Source organism: Amphiura filiformis, chromosome 19 (genome assembly GCF_039555335.1).
Source record: "Amphiura filiformis chromosome 19, Afil_fr2py, whole genome shotgun sequence".
Classification (NCBI taxonomy): domain Eukaryota; kingdom Metazoa; phylum Echinodermata; class Ophiuroidea; order Amphilepidida; family Amphiuridae; genus Amphiura; species Amphiura filiformis.
The window spans coordinates 49,806,684-49,828,411 of NC_092646.1; the positions used below are offsets into that span (position 1 = coordinate 49,806,684).

At 38.0% G+C, this 21,728-nt stretch overlaps 1 protein-coding gene across 6 annotated transcripts in view; it reads right to left on the reverse strand.

Annotated features, from left to right (window-relative positions):
- Positions 1-219: 219 nt before the first annotated feature.
- LOC140141429 (ralBP1-associated Eps domain-containing protein 1-like) overlaps positions 220-21,728 on the reverse strand; it is a 91,632-nt gene continuing 70,123 nt past the window's right edge. For 4 of the 6 annotated variants that reach the window (XM_072163281.1, XM_072163280.1, XM_072163283.1 and 1 more), the window contains 7 exons: positions 16,217-16,286; positions 12,258-13,000; positions 11,015-11,079; positions 10,126-10,347; positions 7,707-7,799; positions 6,495-6,622; positions 220-5,414 (listed from right to left, as the gene is read on the reverse strand). In XM_072163281.1, the coding sequence (XP_072019382.1) occupies positions 5,237-5,414; positions 6,495-6,622; positions 7,707-7,799; positions 10,126-10,347; positions 11,015-11,079; positions 12,258-13,000; positions 16,217-16,286 (1,499 nt within the window). In that variant the 3' untranslated portion in view covers positions 220-5,236. The remainder of the gene's footprint in view (positions 5,415-6,494; positions 6,623-7,706; positions 7,800-10,125; positions 10,348-11,014; positions 11,080-12,257; positions 13,001-16,216; positions 16,287-21,728) is intronic. The other 2 variants (XM_072163282.1, XM_072163284.1) reach the window with 2 other exon arrangements.

Here is a 21,728-nt window from a genome sequence, read left to right on the forward strand (position 1 = left end):
CTTTACACTAGTCCAACTCATGAATTCATATCTTACACCAAGGATACGCCTTACATATTATATGAGCAGGTAGGTTTTGAAAATTACAATTGGGCTATTCCATTTAAAATCCACACTACCCTGTGGAAGATTTTGGAAATATCTTCCACAGGGGAGTATAATTTCAAATGGAATGAACACATAGCAGCTCCATTTGAAACTCACTCTCCTCAGGGAAGATTCAAGTTGAATCTTTCTCAGAGGGTGTATGAAATTCAAATGGAGTTGCCTAATGCGCTCATTCCATTTGAAATTCATACTCCCCTTGTGGCAGATATTTCCAAAATCTTGCACAGGGTGAGTGTGGATTTTAAATGGAATAGCCTGTTACTGAAATGTCAAGTAGTAATACGACAGAAAGAAGGGTAGAATAAAATATATAACCATTTTCCTATAAATAAAATCAATTTACTTTAGTTATTGATACAAACATTACAAAGATCGGGTAGAACATACATGAACATCTTCCTCTGTGACTACCAGGTATTGCTGCCAACCCCAGCAGTACACTGCTGCCCATCTACTTTGTGGCTACTCTGTAGTGCCAGTGTCATACCAATCACTGTGTGTACTGTACACATGCTTTCGTTGTGTGTACCAGGCATGGAAACTGGTCTTGGAAAAAAAACACTGAAAACCTTTTTTTTTTTACCATTTTCTGTGAATTTGACTCAACAATAGGCTGAAAAATGCTGAAATCAACGGAAACGCTGACAACTTTCATGGCTGGTGAACCCCGAGGTAGGCAGCAGTGTAACTCTTGGTGCGGCAACTGGAATCTGGTGTTTTAATAAGTGACACAGTTGTAAAGTGGTCGCAGTATTAAATCATGTACATTTTTCAAATATTCTTCAGTGCACATACACCCCTTCCCTTGCATACATTCATGGTAGACTAGTCAATCATCATGCATTAGGCTTGAGTCGGGACCTCTGCAACATTTTTGCAAGATTTCCACTTGGCAACCAAAATATCCAGATTTTTGTGTCCACTTTTTTTTCTAACCAGAGAAAACTTACTTTTCATGGCAGAATTTGTAAACAAAGAAAAACATCCTATGCTTAAATGTTGAATTAGCTGTATAGAGATACCCACAGCAGCTGAAGGGAGTATCCCATTATGGTTTGCGGTACCATTATAGAACTGATTGTGCCATAGAAAATGTAGACAAAATCCCACACTTCAACTTTCAATTACTCTCTTAAATCAGGGAAGCTTAAACTTTTGTTTGAAAAAATATCACCCATAGAGTATTGTGAATCTATCAATAGCTCTCAATATCTAAGCGGCTCTTGTTTATATTTTGTATACATTTGCTATGGAGCAAGCTGATATACTGCAATGCATGATGGGATACTCCTTTCAGCTGCTGTGATAGATACCCATATTTGACACCTGCATTGGGCTATTCCAGTTGAAATCCATACACCCACCAGCACTGTAATCTTCCACGGGGGAGTGTGGATTTAAAATGGAACAGCCTTATGGGATTAGTTGATTCAACAAAGATTTGCAATGTAAACACATATTCCAACACCACATAATTATGAGCACAGTTACTGACACTTATAACTTTATTTGAGCCCTGCACTTAAATTAGTTCTCTCTCTTAATTTTGCACCCACAACAGATAATCTTGTCATCCCATTACAATGATTCAGTCTTTATAAAAGGAGGACAAACCTGTGTTCACAGGCTAGATGCAGGCCTTGCCGTTTGAGGCGAGCGATCGCTCTCGCTCGCCACCGCTCGCCCAATCTCTATTTCTAGTGAGCGATTTTCCACTCGCCATAGACACTACATATCACTCGCTGCGAATCTCCCAAAATCAGCCATTTCAGTATTTAATCGAGTCTGTGCCCCCTACAAGCGTAAAATGTCAAGATTTTTAGCGTGCTTCGCGCGCATTTCAACATAGATACCGTTCTTTAACCAAAGCTCTACCTGATTATACCCAAATAAGTGATATTTGTGAAAATTCGACCATTCGCCTAGAATCATGCTAGCGAGTGATTAACCGCTCGCCTTTAAAATCTAGACGGCAAGGCCTGCTAGATGCCCATCTCAAAAGTGATTGGGCCAGACTCCGCTGCCAAGTAATGTTGCTGCGATTGGATCAATACACCTCATCTACAGCGAGCCAATGTTACCTTCCTGGCATTGAATATAAAAGCTGATACCCATTTGTACACCTAGGCAGGGAGAAGCAATATAGGTGAAGAGCCTTGCCCAGGTGCACAACATGTTGATGCTGCAGGGATTGGAACCCATGACCTACAGTTGCCTCCCGATTATGAGTTAAAGTAAATTTCTTGCAAACCACCATGGGGAGACAAGATTTTCTGCTGAATTTTGCACCACTGGGCTACTCTAGTTGAAATCCATACACCCTCTGTACAAGATGCAACCTTAATTTCCCACACAGGGGGTGTAGATTCCAAATGGAACCACCCATTCTGGTAACCCCATTTAAAATAATCACACTCCCTGTGTAGGAAATTCAGGTATTGTCTTTCAGAGGGGCATGGATTTCACCTGGAATAGCTGATTATAATATCTACCTTTCAAGAGGAGGTTTAAGCTGGGAACATAGTTGTGCCAAAGCGATATATTGCGGTGAAAAAAATCCAAATACATAATAATTATGGTCGTACATGTTATAGTAGTGAACCTTTCACCATATTTTTACGTAATTTTTTTTAAATATATTTCAATCAGTTTCTTAGATTAAATTTGTTTTTGAATTTGAGATATTGTTCTATATGAGTACATTGTTTTGTTTTCTCGTCTTGATACGGTATAGTGACAAATTTTCGCATGGGTTTAATTTTCGTGGTCGAACAGGCAGCCGTGAATTTTTAACCCCGGCAGCCGTGAATTTTTAACCCCGCAAAAATATTTATTACACATAGTACTAAATGTGAATATAACTGGAATTGCGAATTAAACACCCACTAAACTGTCCGGACTTTGATAAAATCGCAAAAAAATAACCCAGCAAAAATATCCCACTTTGCAGTACTATGCATTTAGGGTCAGACATTTGCGCGATTTATGACAGCACAAAACACACCAGTATTTTCTAAAAAAAATGCACAAACTGTGATAAGCTTCAAAATAGGCTAAAAAAATGTGATATTCATCTCACTTCTCGCTCGTTCATTTACAAATTTTGACTGACTTTTTGGTTCAATTCCCATGTGAACTTCAAAATGGCCACGGCCATTATACAGCGTATTGTCATGATTTGTAAAAACGGGATGAAACTGCCTGTTGTAGATTTTGATGCAAATGTTTGGTATCGGTATTTTAAATGTATGATTTATTTAGTTTTTTAAATAACAACCCAAAAGTGAGACAAATTATCCAATATCCATGATTTTCAGCTGTTATTAAGCTTACTTCAGACTTTTTTGAAAGGTGTATTGAAGATAAAAAAAATGCAATATTGATCACGCAAAAATCGGACCCTTATCTATGCACTGGTCGATATTTAATTTAACCGCTTGTGAAAAAAATACCAACAATTTTATGACATCAAAATTGTAATGATAATAATAATTATTAATAATAATATTATATACTTTATTTTTTGCCACATGATCTACAACGCAATCAAACTTATTGATTTCAGGAAATTCCATTACACATATTTTTAAAAGGCTTAGCTAGCACCCCTTGAATATCAGCAACAAACAAGCTTACTGGGCTATTCCAGTTAAAATCCATATTCCCCTATGGAAGATATGACTTTAACCTTCCACATAAGGGGTGTAGATTTCAAATGTAGTCACCCATTCGGGTAACCCCATTGGAAATTCATACTCACTGTGTGAAAGATTATAGTCATATCTTCCTTACGGGATGTATATATTTCAACTGGCATAGCGCATTGTTCTATCATGCCTCGATTGGATGTAGGCCATGTATTTTGGGTAATGCCCTTGCATTGTAGGTAATGCCATTGCATTGTGGGTAATGTTGTTGCATTGTGGGTATAGGTTTGCAGGTTCTGCATGCAGCCCTCAGTAGCATGAAAAACACTGGCAGTGAAGGTTGTCTCTCTATAATGGTTAATGCTGGTTATATGTGCCTCTATCCACACTGCCACTGACTAAATGTGTTAGTATAGGCTCCGAGAAGATATTTTACCCTTCCCAGAACCCTTTGCAACATAATACATCATCTCATTATACCTGATATTACTTTGTACAGGTTCCCTTTGTTTTCATGTTGAAAATGGACAGGCTAAACATGGGTCAATAACCAAGAAATAAAAACCTTTTGCAACCTGTGCTCTGTTCATTGAGGTACTTTTTGTCACTATCGACCGATTTTGCGCTAGATGGCAAATCAGTGAAAAAAAATTGAAATTGAAGAAATGCATTGTGGGAAGTGCAAGATATCTTCTCTGGTATGGGCTACTGATACCAGGTGCCTAATAGAAGGTCACAGACATTAAACCCAAAGAGTAGCAACACGGCATGTTTTGCCCTCCATGAGTGATACAAAAACATGGTGCAGTTGGTACTCTTTGGATTTGATTTCTTTGAATAAGTAGATTTTTTTTACCCTGGTTCATACATCTTGCATGGGTCTGGTCTGCGGATTTTCCGCAATGTCAAGTACTGGAAAAGTGGATTTCTTTGTGCGGAACTTTCATTTTCATGCTTTTCAAGCTCAACACATATATCATGAAAATAAAAATGCGCCAATATGATATTTATGAATAGATCTATCTATGTAAGAAAACTCAAAATTGCAAATTTAAAAACAAGCAGAATAGTCCAAAATCGACTTAGAGTGAACAAATTTCACACACAAAAATCACCAACTTTTAAACAAATGCATTGAAACACCGGCACTATTGCTATAATCATCCAATACATAAGTTTTCCAAACTTAGAGAATCATGTGACCCAACCGGCGACTATACAAACCAAGGTGCGCTTTCGTGATAGAAAGGACGTAAAACAGCACCATTTTGAAACAGCAGCCCATACCTATACCCCTAGTCAGTAGGCACTTGCAGCAGTCAACCAGCGTATCTATGGCTAGGCTTTATCCATCTAGATGCATGCGGTATATAGCAATATGATAACAATAATACAGACGAGAACGCCGTCCATCCATTGCGATGCGTTACATTACCCAATAAAGTTCAGTACCCGAATCCCTGTGTGCTACAAAGCGCCCCCTAGCTTGTTGATGAGAAAGGCCTTAGTCGTTCTAGTTGTGTTTCTAATTGGATTCTGTCTTCCATCATTTGTTTGAGCTCTTGTTGTAATTCGCTGTTGAGCCGTGATAGTTTTGTGTTTTCTTCTTTCGCTCGTCTGATGGCCGCTTGTATTGATTTTCTATCGTAGTCTGCTTCTCTGGTTTGGCAGAAAAAGATGTAAAACGAAACAAAATAGTTAGGTAATGAAAATTAGGATGATAGATATGTTTACAACAAGCATTCTCAAATAGCGGCGCACGCCACTTGTGGACCGTGCACGGCTGGGTTCCTAGCGGCGTGCACCCTCCTTTTAAAAAATTAATAAAAAACAAAAGTTTTAATACAATTTAATTCTCTCTGCAACCAATAAAATACCTGTAATGTTATGATTTATCGGGGACACAAGTATAATTATGACTCTTTAAATTTCAAAACTTGTACAAAACATGCCCAGAGAGCCCCTCCCAGGGCTTTCCATAAAGTTAAAATCCAAAAGCGTCTGGGGGCTCTGCCCCCTACACCACCAGGGGTCTTCCTTAATATGGGCGTCTACACACACTGCGCTTGCTCGCATTGGTATAGTGGCACTTCCGAGTTCATTTCATTTCAGACAGTGGTACTTCAGAATATCCATTTTGAGAATGGTTTACAATGTCTAACAAAACGCAACAGAAACACCACCAGAAACACTAAAACAACTTTTTGAAATCTGCCCATTATGACTGCTTTTCAAAGATTTTGCACACTCCTCTTGGTGATGACAGCAAAGCAACTTGTCAACTGAGGGTTTTGGAATAAATTTACAGACAACACTGGCAGTCTTATTATCACTAGAAATACACTTTGGCAGCTTGCCAAAGCTTCCTGCAAGTATTATGCATTGAACAACTACAGAACCAGTAATGTTCGTAACAGAGCTTCATGTGGGTTATAAGGTCATTCCTCTTTTATGTGTGATCTGCACATATCCCAGCAAATATCTATATTTCCCTCTATTGCCCAACATGGTTGAGGTGCATAGCATTTCTCTCTCCATTTCTAAGTGACAGTAAACACAGAAAAGTTTTCTCTTTTTAAAAAAAGAAAACTTAACTATGTACAATTCTGCACAAAGTTTCTGAAGAGTGAGGGCTATGGCCCTTACGAAACAGTTCTGTAAAACTAATGTAGCAGGGTCATCTAAGTTTTATCATGTATGTACAATTAGCTCATAAAATAGATCTATTTTTCGACTTACTGTGTACTTGATACTGGGTCTGGTGCCGAGGCATGCCGTATTCTCTCGTGAGCAAAGTACTCTCGTTTGATTCCCGCCTCCAACTCATCGCCTGATTTGTGACGTTCTTTGCTGGCAAGAAATGACGACTGCAATAAAACACATTATACTATATAGTTACGAATTATAATTACAGTGTCATGCTGATAGACAGCTTAGGCAAAGTGGGCATTTCATGGGCCGTAGCTTCACATCACTAGCGTTCGCTCAAAACGCTGGCGTACATACACAAATGCTTGGAGACTCCGTATAGATGAGAGTGTGAAACAGCGGTGCCGTCACTGCCACATCTGGGTGAAAAATTGGTATAAATATGAGAGAGGGTATTGTGATCGCACTGCTGCGTCCAGATGGTAGCAGATGGACCACCATTTAGTGATCTTATGCAAATTTAAATTCCATGGCTAGGAAGCTTCACCCAAACCAACCATGCATAATGGGACAGACCAACTTGATTGATAGCTGCAACGTTATATTCAATAAATGGTATAAAATGCGACAACATAATCAATCATTCATATTCCAGCGCCACCAAATCTCATGGGTATTTTCTATACATTTCACCTGGGTTCACCAGATGAACATAGGTGGTGCTACAAGCTGATCGTTCTCAATCATATTTTCTCCTGGGCCACAGAGGGCCAAAATTGTTTCAAATATATGTGCTCGAGGCCAAATACACCTTATTTAATGCACTTTTCAAAGCGGTTCAAGGGTCAACTGTAATTGGTCAGCAGGCCAAATCTGATCAACAAGACCCCTGACCTGGCAGGTGAAGATGAGTAGCAACATGGGAGGAAATATTGCCGGAACTGACACTGACAAGAGACATGCTATGAGCCTGCTACGAGGTACAGATTAAAGTGCAGATGGCGGAGAGAGATTAGTACATAGGGACTGACGGCAAGGTGTTTGTTATAATGGCTCATATCTTACCTTACAATATGATCTATCTGTAGATGAGTTTTTAATGTTTGTTGTCTAGGGCATGGCAGAAAAGAAGTATTATGTTTCATTCAGGGACTGACAGCAATGTGTTTGTTATAGCTCATCTTACCTTATCATATGATCTATCTGTAAATGAATCTTCTAATGTTTGTTGTCTAGGAGTTGATGGAGTATTATATTACCTAGGGACTGACAGCAAGGTGTTTGTTATGACTCATAGCTTACCTTATCATATGATCTATCTGTACATGAGTCTTCTAATGTTTGTTGTCTAGGAGGCGGCGGAGGAGGAGGTGATAATCTGGGAGTACTATCAACCTAGCAGGTTAGAAGAAAATTAGTAGACACACTAAATCAACTTCAAACAAATCACTGCAGCAACAGAGTTCTTATATATACAACAGGGCTATACCAGTTCAAATCTATACATCCACTATGGAAGACATGACCTTAAAGCCATATCATACTGAGCAATCACTTGGAACGTAGCGCTTATGTGACGTTGCTTATCGGAAAGGTGTTTGCTGATATCTAACCGATAGCGGTATGCAGTTGAGTTAAAATCAACTTGGTCGCTATGTCTCTACCCACAACTGGACGCTGGTATTGAGTGTGTAAACGCTACCAGTGTTTGATCACTGTGTAAACGCTACCAGTGTTTGATCACTAATGGTTTTCCAATCGCATGGTATGACTACTAGTATGATATGGCCTTTCTTCTCTCACACAGGGGATGTAGATTTCAAGTGGAGAGGCCCATTCAGGTAACCGTATTTGAAATTCACACTCCCTGTGTGGAAGATTAAGGTCATGTCTTCCATAGGGGTTTATGGATTCAAATAGAATAGCCCAATGATTCAATAGGGTTTTGCGTGTGAGAAAACAAATGCAAGATTGGGTTCAAGACACAGATATTAACACAAGGTAATTATAAGCAGGGTTTAGTGTTACAGGATTTTTGTTATTAGTCAAACATTGTATTAACAATATCTATTATTATTATATATTACGAAGCTTTTAGCTATACCACAAATTTTTAATACTACACGGTAACACCGTGCAAGATATTTTGATACTGAACGGGCGCGCACATTTTGCGTTGCCGCTCGCAACTCGTAGGTGTTGCGCAGCAAACCTCGCGTGTGGATAGACCAAAGCAGGCCTAATTGATTGAGTTACGCAGTTTGTTGTTTTGTACCGCCGGCAAACATGATGAAAATGATTACACTTATTCCAAATGGCACCAGCATGTTTAGTTTGTTGCTTTGGTAATCAAAACACATAGAAAAAGCTTCATATTATATAACAATAATAATATTGGATGGCTTTATTTCGGTTACCGCTCGTTGAATATCATTCATGGCGCGCGCAGTATATTCTCATACAATCCAAATAAAGCCATCCAATATTATATATCAGACTGACGCGAGTATATAGTCCCACCTCGCTTTTGGGTGAACATTTTTCAAAATTGGGGGTGGGACTATACTCAATTTATTGGTTTTGTAGTGTCCCTAGACCTAAATGCTAGGATCATTCATGGTTGACCTAAAAAAAAAATAATAATAATTTGTATTCATGTCATAGTCTATTAATGATTTCAAAATGCATTGAATTTGAATGCATTTTGAAATCATTAATAGATTATGACATGAATACCAAGTATCAATTTTCATATTAAAAATACAAAACATATAATTTCTGAAATTTTTCGAAAATTTGGGGGTGGGACTTTACTCGAAGGTGGGACTATACTCGCGTCAGTACGGTAATTATTATACTCGTATTTAAGTTTGCTGACATGAGAAATTAATAAAGTACCGGCTTTGATGGATGACACAAAGGCAATTTTTCATTTATTTATTATTTATTCACTTTGTTTTTGTCTTTCTGCTTTTCAAGAGCAAGTTTTATTTATGACATTGCTCTAGATCTGTACTTTGATCAACTTATAATTGGCAAAGAAATCAAGACCTACATACCTTGAACATTGTGTTATGCATGACGGGCACATGCTACTAATGTGAATTAAAACAAGTTTAAGTTGGGACTTCAATAATGTGCAAAAATGACAAAAAAACAATTAATTTTCGCCAATTATAAGCCAAACAAAGTATGAATGAATTAAGGTTTTGAGAAATTCTGCAATCCTCACATTTCTGCTGAAAATGACCATTTCAACAATCAAAAAACAATAAGCAATCAATACAAACAAATAAACCACCACCAAGCAGGGCATTAGTTAAAAAACAAGCACACACCAAGCAGGGCGGTAGCTAGATATTTGAAATAAGATAACTAGTCTAATGGGAGCTCCAAAGAGTTCAAATATGTGTTGCTATTGCCTTGTTTTAGAACTCTGATCTAAGTTCTGCTGTATAATTATACATGTAATTTACTAAGCTCAGTGGTTAGAGCATCGAATGGACTATCCGTAGGTCTGAGGTTCAAGTCCGCAGGTAATTCTCAAGTTTTTCTCTAGCTTATCTGCCTATGTATGTTATGTTTGCAGTGCAATTTCCTGTTAATATGTTCTAGATGCGATGTGAGGTCCTTCTCTCCATAAAAGGCAGAAGGGTGGCTAGCACTGCAACCAAACATACCCCCAATCTATTCACATCCCCCAACACACACACAAACTTACCGGTGTATATTGTGCACCAGCAACCCTGTTCTGACTACTTTCTGGAGTTGGTGAATCCGCCGTCATCGATTCAAATTTACTAAAGTCGGCAAAATCTGTTGTGTGGTTATGTTCATCGTCGTCATCTTCAGCTGAGGAGGAATGGCTGCTGCTGTCGCTGACGGATGACGATCTTGATGATGATTGCACTGAGGAACTTTTACTTGTTTGGGTAGGGTACGTCTGTAATGTAAACGGTTGAGTCAGTAATTACGGGTTAGCGAGTGTAAATTCCATTAAGGGGTACTACACCTGTGGTAAATTTGTGACTATTTTTGCATTTTCTCAAAAATAATAACACACTGGTAACAAAAGTTATGTATATTATTGGGGCAAGAATCCAATTACTACACTGCAATTTCAGTGACTCAAGACAAGCTGTTCAGTATATATGATAGGAAACGAGGTACATCTTAGCGGTACCTTATTTCTTATCATAAATAACAAACCGCTTGTCTTGGGTCACTGAAATTCCAGTGTAGTAATTGATTCCTTGCCCCTATAATATACGTAACTTTTGTTACCACTGTTTTTAGTTTTTGAGAAAAATGCAAAAATAGACACAAATTTAACGAGGGGTGTAGTACCCCCTTAACAAAGAAAGTTCACTATATGTCATGCCATGCATGCATCGTCCAGGCGTGTGCACACCACATGTTTATGCCTAGCTCGGGGCGGCTCGGTCCCATCGCAAAAGCATCCTGGCTGCGGGCCCAGCATGTGTCATATGTCCAAAATATCCTGTGTAGATTCATACCCCCAAGTTTTCAGCTAGCAACAACATTTGGGGTCATGACTCATGGTTGGGAATCCCTGACCTAATTACTAATAGATAAGATAACTCACTCACCTTTTGAGCACCAGGCCTAGGAGGGATACTTGGTCTTAAATGTTGACCCAACTCACTATTTCTTTCTGTTTTAGGAAAAAACCAATACACATTTGCATATAAATATTTGTAAGCACAGAAACAAGCTACACCTTACTGTATATATATTTGTCAATTCAATTTCATTCTCGTGTATTTGAAGAAGACATACAGAAACATATAGTTTAACAATCAAGTTTCAATTTTTTATATTATTTTCAGGACTGATTTTGTATTTCCGTGGCAACAAATGGAGTGGCAACAATTGTACGCAGCGTCTTCCATGTAGAAGACGTTGATAAGCTGAACAAAGCCACATTTTGAGCAGGAAAAACAGAAGTTAACTACGATCACCTGAAAATTGCTGCAGAAAACCAAAAACAAAATGTCTGTCGCAATGCAAAATTGCCCAGGAAAAATGTCGGCCAGTACACTGGCCTTTACAGGTGAAAAAAATATGACAAAAAGTCTCTTACAAAAAATGTGAGAATTACGATGTCAAAATATTATGCGTATAATAACCGACAAAGCAACACACTGTATCACTGAATTGATTACTATAACATTTCAAACAGCATTATTATTCCAGTTGAAATCCATACACCCCTATGGAAGACATGCCCTTAATCTCTCTCACAGGGAGTGTGAATTTCAAATGGGGTTACCTGGATGGGTGATTCCATTTGAAATTTATACACCGTATGTGGGATATTATGGTCATATCTTCCATAGGGGTTGTATGGAACTCAACTGGAATAGTTTGTTTTAATTTACAGTGCTAAGGGTTCAGTTCCTACCTGGGATCAACAGAGAAAGCATTACTGGAGAAAACATTGCAATTGTAACAAACAAAACATGATGAAAATCATTACAATTGTGTACAATTTCTGAACCAATTACGCATTTACACAGTCAAATATCTCGCTCTCAAAAACACACTTCTCAATCTTCACATACTTCACAACACATTCTTTGTGGTTTTTTTTCTAAATCTATAGCTTACAAAATATTGGGGGAACCTCAATAACTTATGTTTTCAGAGCCTCACCAAAAGACACTAAACTTATTCAACAAACATGTTCCATTTCTCATACCTTTTTCAATTTTAGCATTTTGGTGTATGGTTCTGAAGTCATAATCATGGAAATTGCAAAACGTTTCAAGCTTTTCTACAAAAGGGCAAAAAGCACAGAATGCATCATGCTCTTCCTCTAAGTGATCTTACCCCTACTGAAGATCTTGTAGTCAAGTGAGGCCGATCTAGCTCTGATGTCCTCAATACCTGGTGGTGGGGCAATAGGTGGGAATGAAGGCAAATCTTTTTTAGCACCATTTTGATCTCTGACTGATTGAGCGACGCTCAAATCCTCTCTGGACTTCTTCGCTGTTTCCGTCTCCGATTCGGAGAGAGTGAGCTCTTTTGCAGACAAGCGCACACGAGACCTTACAACTCGACTGTCCAGTGAAGCAGAGCGCCACCGCAGCGGTGGAGGTGGGGCACTCATGGGAGGTGTATTTACTAATGGAGGGGGAGGTGCAAGAGGAGGGGGCACATCGGGAGTGGAAGACTGTTCCACGTCAACATCACCACTTTCGCGCGGAATGACTAACTTCTGTTCACCTCTTTCTTGCACTACCTCAGTCCCGTTTACACCTGATTTTGGACTAACTTGATAAGGTTTGCTTTCGTAAATCGTCTCACTCAAAGTCCGTTCTCTGCCCAAATTTTTCTGAGGTACCCAACGAAATTGCGAACGATAAACACTGCTATCGAGAGAAGACGCCCTCAGGCGACTCTCATATTGAGTGGATGGGGAATCCCCAAGGTGTTTTGTGTATAGCTCAGATGCACCCTTACTGTCCCCGTCACCCCCTTTTTCTGCTGCGGATTCAACCAGCGAGCTCTGCTTTGGTGCGCTTATGGAAAGCGCCCCCTGTTGATGGTGGGCTAACTTGGCTGAGCATGATCTAGATTAGAATAGAATGATGGAAATGATTTATGATGACATGTATACAATACACAAGCATAACAGTGTTATATGGATTATTACATTCTCTGTTACAATGCATTTTAACTATTGATTCGAGAACAATTTTAATATGAATACATTTGAGATTTAATTCAATAAAGTTCTGTCAAGATACCAACTAATTCTGATATGTATTTGATACCTGCCTTCATCAATTCATGCAGGCAATCAATCATTCAATCACTGACAATAGAGCGCCAAAACACAAAAAGGTAAACTTTTGAACAGGGAAAGCCGGATTGGGCAATTCAGGTCGAAATCATACACCTTATGGAAGACATAACCTTAATTTCCCAGAGGAGGTGTATATTTGAAATGGAGTCACCCTTTAAGGTATCACTGTGAGGGAGATTAAGGTCATATCTTTCAGGGTTTATGGATTTCAACTGGAATAGCCCAGTTATACCCCACCTATACTAATTTTCTAAAAGACAGTTACTTTTTTTTTTTAATTTGAAGTTTGAAATTATGAAAGACATTCACCGTACCGTATAAAAGATTCATCTAATGGCACACATGGGCTCCTTTGCCTTTAGGGTAGACTTCACATACAAATAGAGATCTCTGTCCTCTGAATGTTGCCACAAAAATTGATATGGGAGGGGACTTTTAGTTTGTGCCTAAAAAAAGGTGAATCTTTATGGTATAACATACATGAAATATTTTGACAGAACTTTACTGGAGCATACTGTACAACTACTTAGTGTCACAGGGATTTTATTTCACAAGCTACAAACCACAAACTTTTTCAGAGGGATTCATTTCTTGAATCTAGAAATTAAATTGAATTAGACCGTCCGTATTTAATTTTGCAAACCTGGGCTCTCACAGAAGATCATTTCTCTCACAGAGGATGATTTCTCCCATACTCTAGCAGTAAGGCAGGCATTTCCGGGCAAATTTTGTATACCCAGTACCCATCACATTTTTCGGGTAATCAGGTATGGTACCCGAAATAACACAAATTAGCAGTATGCATATTAAAAACACTAACAATTTTTAATTTTTTTTTTGTAGGTCAACCATGAATGATTGTAGCATTTAGCTCTAGGTCCAGGGACACTCCAACTCCCCCCAAAAAAAAAAAAAAATTTAAATTTTTTTTATTTTATCGGTAACCGGATGCTGACTCTTACATGGGTAGTGAAATCTTGGTCGGGTACGCCAAATCCCAACCAAAATTGCCTGCCTTCCTCGACAGGAATTTCCCACCTGCACATGTAGCTTTAAAATAGGATTTGCAGAGCTTCCAAGTGGGAGCTTAAATATAAAAAACACCTTGTGAAATAGAGTAGTTTTACAGTATATAATATATTGCCATCTGAATGTTAACTAATCTAGGTACAGCCTGCAGATAATTAATTATATAGATCAAAGCTTACATACTCGCAGGATGGCTTGTTACATATCAATATAAAAGTATACCTGCCATTTTATTTTGCCTATGATATATTCCTTTCATGCTAAGAGCACATTAGCAGTTGAGGCCATTAACATCTAGTTATGTGCTTCTACAATTCATAAAATACTAAAAAATGTATTTCAGTTATTCTGATCAAAATATTGTGCTTTCAGTGACCTAACTGCAATTTATTAGACATATAAAACACCGTACGCACCTAAACCTATTGTTATGTCCTACTGTATCATTATACATTTCAAAATTTCAAAATGGTTTTATTGAAAATAGGAATTTGACATAAACTGCACACATACCAGAATGAATTTGAAACAGAAACATTTAGGCAAAAAAGATATTGTTGTACTGGAGTAACGGGCCATTGCAAAAAGGCTGGTGAATTTTTTTTCTTTGTTTTTCCTTTTTTTTTTTTTTTTTTGCTTTTTTTTCTTGCTTTTCCACTTCCTGTACTACATTGAATTATACACTATACTTATCTCGCAGTCAAATAAATCACAAAATGACAAAACAACTTTTACAAACTACGAAAAGTGCTTTCATTTTGTGTTCTGCGGTTTTTTGAGGGGTTTGGGGTTACTCCAATATGACTTTTTTTTTACCTAATACAATGAATTCTCTCCAAAGGGTTGTAAATTTGTTTCATCAAAGTTAATATGAATTTATATAATCATACATAATTATGCAAGGACAGGAGCATGGTCCTGTGACTTATATGATGATGTCATGGTATGCCAAACTCACAACAAGACACTTCTTTTAAGAGGGCTTTGGTAAATTGGTAATATGAGTGATATCACTTGGAAGTCATTTGAAATTGAAATTTGTTAGTTTTGAAGCCCGACTACTTGTCTTTCTATTTGGGCCAGAAGTTTCTGCAATTGCATCATTTTCACTATGATTCAGGACACACCATACATGTATCTTCTCTCTAAAAATATACATTTATGCTGGAGACGCTCAGTTTTGCCCTCTCCAATTTCATTGTCTTTACACATCACTAAAAACATCCAGCTAGATTAGACTCAAATCCACCATGTTTGTGTGTCATCTGTGGAGGGCAAAATAATGAACATTTACCTCTGGCAGGGCTCAAAATAAGGCGGGTGCGAGGGGGCCCATTTGTGAAGACCAAAATAAATTTAAGAGCAAGGGCCAGAATGACCCTCAAATTAGGGCTAATTTTGAGGCCTGGAGTATACAATTCTATAGCTTGTTGAGGATTATCTATTCAAGCCTTCAAATATGTGTGAGGGCCTCTGAAATTGAAGGGGCCATTTTAAAGGCCCTCAGAAATTCTGGCTCATTTCGAGGCCTGACCTCCGGATTATTTCGCCTTGCACCCTGTAAACTTTGATTTAATTGTGTGCTTGATTGCCTACTGTATGTCATGCATGACTATAAAAGTGGAAATTTTTGTGGCTTTTTGCATTCCAAGCTGCTACCGCGAAAATAACAATGCATGGATATATTCAAATTTAAAAACAAGGGAAACAGTTCAAAATAGGCAAAGTGCAAAAAATTAATCGCGCGAAATACATGATAAGCACTAAAAGAGTTTATCTGATAAATGCCGGATTGTACCCATGGGTTACAATTCAATGTGAGTCCGGAGTCTCTAAACTCTTTGACAGTATTGCATCACATCATCAATAAGCTACACGACCATTCAAAATACAAATCATTGATGAACAACCATTATTATCCCTCATGTTCTTCTTAATCCAACAATATTACCTGGACCGTGGTCTTGGCAAGGCAGCAGAAGTCTCTACCCCTGTGCTATACGGCGAGGCCAGGGCATGCTCTGTTTGCATACCGGTAGCAGCGAAGGACCAGGCAGGCAGGACAGGTGATTATGTGAGTGCAGAGTCACGATAGATATATGATGACGAGAAAGTACAACAACAATCAAGCATGATATAGAAATAACAGGCATATAATAAATGTGTGTAGATTGAGTAGCAATAAATATATAAGATTAATCAGAAACTACTTAAATATGAGGCTATTCCAGTTAATCCACACACCCCCTATGGAAGACATGACCTTAATCGCCCACACAGGGGGTGTAGATTTCAAATGGAGTCACCCATTGAGGTAACTTCATTTGAAATTCACACTCCCTGTGTGGGAGATTAAGGTCATGTCTTCCATAGGGGTATATAGATTTCAACTAGAATAGACCATATACACTGATTAAGATAACACACATTGCACATAATTATTTTCCTTTCATTTCCCTCGTCGTGAAAGTGAAAATAATTTTCCACTTCCGAAAGGTTTTGGTTCTGACAGTCCATGCACTATATTTTATTATGTCATATTCACACCAGTAACTTGTATCCCGCAAAACTGGCTAAAGAAATAAGACCAACAATTAAAGTGTTGTTTAACTTCTCTAAAAAGCAGTGAAAACTTTTACCCTGCATATAGGCCACTGGTCTACACATCAGTTTATAATGATGCAAATTGGGCATTTTTAGAGGACAGGCAGTGTAGCTGATAATCTGGTGTTAACCTGTTCAGAATTGACTGGTAACAGGGTCTTTATCATGGGTCATCTGCCTCGCCTTTTCAAAATGAGCCACTGGGAGGCAAGATGGGGACAGAATTGATATTTCTTGTATTACATTGGCAATATAATCTAAGCATGCTATACATTCTCACTGAAAATTACATCAGCAATATTAGCCGCAACCTATGCCTGTGGTCAAAGGCAGTAGTGTAAGGGGGTAGGGCAAGGTAACTTTCAAGATGGGAACTTTGATGAAAATGGTCAAAAATGGACTAAAAATGGACTAAAAATCTGATTTCTTAGGAGGCCAGCATTCCACAGGGGGAGGGGAGGCTTCACACAGGGGGAACACCTGCCCCCTGGGTATGCCACTGGTCAAGGGGAAGATGCAGAGAGCCTAACGGAACAGGTAACTGCAGCTGACATTATAAAAATACAAAATGTTTTGGGAATGTTCCGAGACTGGTTAATAACAAAAAGGCCCCGCTTTCCATTTCCAACTAAAGAAGTTCCTGTTCTTTGACTACCATGCACAAGGAAGAAACAATTTATGTGCAATGTGTATCAAGAGTAAAATATATATATAGGTATATAATAATATTGAATAGTGTCAAGAATGCGAGACAGTGTTCAAACAATGAGAATGAGAATTAGACAATATAGTGTATACAACATTTAACATTAACCTATAAAGAACACAAAATTAATGACTGATAGTGATACTTGTATGTAGGGGTGCATGTACATGTAGGGGTGTGTAGGGGGTGTGTACAAACTTTTGTATAGGTGTGAAGATGCTCACTGGAAAATATGAAACTTTACATTCCAAGCGTGAACATTACAGTAACAAGGGACCGTTCCTGTTCAGCTGACATGTAAAATTGACAGCCTAAAAATGCATTAGAGAGTGCAGCCTCTATTGTTGATATAAAATAAGTTCATTCACTATTGTATAATTTGTGTAAAAAGGGTCAACATCCCCAGGTAAGTGCAGAAAATCAGAAAAAAAACCATCTGCATTCACTGGTCCAGTACACAGTCCCCAGTTGCTGGTGAATGCATGTATGACATACATTTTCTCATGATACTTCAGGTCATCAGGTTGCTGAGTGAAGTTAAGTGGGGGTGTGTGTGTGGTGTGGGTATGTGGTGTGGGTGTCTGAGAGAGGGAGGGTAATGTGTATGCATGCACATGATATGTATTGTATTGTTATATGGGGATGTAGATATGGGATATGCAGATGTATCATTTTGTTACATAAATCCACATAAAATACAGTATGATAATGGCATAATGAAATTCAAAGTAAGAAATAACTTTGATATATGATTATAAATATAAATATATATATATAGACCACCGTGACATGCATACATTCAGAGACAAACATATATTCAGTATCTTCCATACAGTGAGAGCCAATGGATTAATTCAACACTTAATCAGTGCATGAGATAATTGAAAATTGCAAGAAAGAAATAGAAATTGCAACATGCCAAAAGCCAAAAGGAAAAATTTAGTTGCCGGTAATACGAACGCCCAAGCACCTTCCTTCCCTCATTATATCAATTTTGATGCTTGATTGAAAAATTATCATACTCAGGCAAACACCTGCATGATTGTTAGCTACGAATTTCACTTCATGAAGCACGAACCAAATATGTCCCCAAATCAAATTCACTCGCAAACAGATTATAAAATCCCATTAGGTTAAGCTGCTTCTTTTTTCCCTAATCAGTAGTGGTCCTAGAGACAATATAATTGGAAAAAAAAATGCACACGCTTCCAGAGAGGAACAGATCTTGTTTACCTTTTGAGCGCGTACACAGCATAAACACAGAAATGGGGTTGTATCGATTGGCTAATTCAACTGTCTCACAATCATAACAACAAACCTGTAATCTGATTGCATTGGCATTGGTAAATTAAAGTTCTCAAATCCAATAGAAAACTACTCACTGAGACAGTTTCGTCTCCCTGGTCGGGAGACTTCTTCAGTAATGCGATGATCCACCGGTTTTCCCACAAGACTTCTCATCCCTAGGGTGCACCGTTCTTAGCAGCGGATCATATATGTGATTTAGAGAATATACACCTTCATCGCGATTTAGCGTCTCCTGCCCCCTCTTTCTGATCCATAGTGCCTCGCGTATCGGTGGATCATCGCATTGCTGAAGAAGTCTCCAGACCAGGGAGACGAAACTGTCCGAGGGAGTAGTTTCTATTGGATTTGACCACATAATTGATAACTTAAAGTAGCCCTGCATTCGGCACTCATTAAGGTCACAAAGGGGACACAAAACCCGCCAATGTTGTTCATTAACAAGGCGTGCGCGTCGGTCAGAACAAGAGAGACCAGTTCTTCTCTAAAAGCTAGTGTATGTGACAGTAACAGTTTCATTTGATTGAACGCAGCGTACACAAGCTGCATCACATGGAAGTGAATCCAGCTCACTCCTGATTAATTGGTATTTCCATGTCTTTTGATTGGTTTGATAATCATTTTCACACCGCCTACTTTTTCCCCTTTGATATACGATTGTGTACTGCATGTTCATTCAAATGGAATTCTTACTGTATAGATACATCCTATACAGCGTCCCATGACAAAAGGGCATTATTGAAGTACACATTGGTTATTTAAGATAGTTGACAAAACTATGCAAATGACTTTAGACTTTCTCAAAAATCAAGCTTTGAGCTCTTATTTTTAGATAACTCGGGTGCTTTTACTATAATTGGTTTGTATAATATATCATTGAGCACATTTTTGTAATAATTTCATTTTGACAATAATCTCAATTATGTCCTTTTGTCAGGTGGCAGAGCATTTTAGTCCTATTTAAATATCATTAGTTATATACATATTAAGAAACAAAGCAACATGCACATGCTATATAGTGTGTGCATAATATCATGCACATGCAGCATGCAGGTGCCATACAAACATACATTGTGGATAATGAAAACAATTTGCCTTGGCTGTGGACTGTGACAGCCATATTAGTGGTTCACATGTGACAGTCATGTGATGACATTATTATGATCATGTGATTCACATATAGTCATAACTATGCAATGGTGATATGATTTACATGTGAAAGCCATATGAAGACTTCACACCTATCATGTGATTAACATGTGAGTTATGGCGTGTTATATGATGAGTATGTTATGGTCAAGTGATTCACATGATATCCCAAGCCATGATAACTATGAAATGGTCACATGATCATAATTTTATGATGACAATGTACTGTCACATGTGAGTCATATGATGACTATGAAACATTTTGGTCATGTGATTTACATGTGAAAGTCATATACTGACTATGCAATTGCTTATAATGTGCATGTGATAGCACTGGTCATTTATTCACACATTTCCATATGTGACAGTCATCTGGTAACTTGTCATTTCCGCCACATGATGTTATGCAATGATCACATGATTTACATGTGACATCCAATTCACCATAACTTGTGCACAATCAAAATGGCAGCAACCATGGCCAGTATGTGTTCATGTGATCATGTCATAAATATTATGACAATCATATTTGTGATAACAAATGAAAGCACAAAGGAATTTAAGCTTACAATATTACATTTTAGCTAACAGGAACAAGTATTTTCTCCACATATAGTTTTAGCTTTCAAAATTATACTTCATTAAATTTTTTTAAATATTATATATTAATTATATTAATTATAAACCGATTAATATTCTTTTTCAAACCTTAAAAAATAATACTCACACATTAGATTAAGACATAAAAGATTATGTAAAACCGATCAAGTGAAATTGATGACAATACTCGACATGTCGCAGACAAGGTCGACGACAACAGTGCGAAGGCGGTGACGCAAGACAACAACGCGACGGCGGTGACGCATACTGGTTATGAAATCCACAGCAGAGGCTAACAAGAGACGTCAGCATATTACCTCATCTTACTCAACTGATAAAACCCACTTGCAGCACAATGAGACCGAACACCACAAAACTTCTTCCCCTTCTTTCAGCTTTTTTCTTTTCAAACTTAGTGCTTATAATCCCAAAAGGTTAAGGGCTCTGTAACCCACCTTTGCATAGTATTTTTGTGTCACCTGAGAGCACATCAGACACACCAAAATTGCATTCTGCATACGAGGAATGTCCTTCTGATATCAAATAATTTTGATTTAGGTCATTTGGTAAACTTCATGAATATCTTTCAATACAAAAGGTCAATTTTCATATGATGGTTGGCTTTTCATCCCAACTACATACACTTTAAGTACATAGCATTAGATTTACAAAGTCTACCTAGTTTACTTTGATTTTTTTATAATTTGCCATAAAATTTGTATTATATTGTGACCTTAAAAACAAAATGAAAATTATTTGACATCAGAAGGACATTCCTCGTATCCAGAATGCAATTTGGTGTTTCTGATGTGTTCTCAGATCCCACAAAAAATACTGTGCATAGCTAGGTGACCTACCCAGCATAAGGTGAATATTTTTAACATTCAAATATCATTTTTCTGTTATCTGGTTCACTCCAGGTTTCCTGTAAATACACCCCTCCCCTCCCCCTCCCAGTGAATGTAATAAGTTAATAATGACAGATTTTTCAAAAAAGTGTTCTCAAAATTAACATTTTCATCACGATTCAAGTCTCGTACTACAAGAAGATTTGTCAGTTCAAGGTAATCCCAGCTTTAAGAGGAAATCCCTCTGGGGA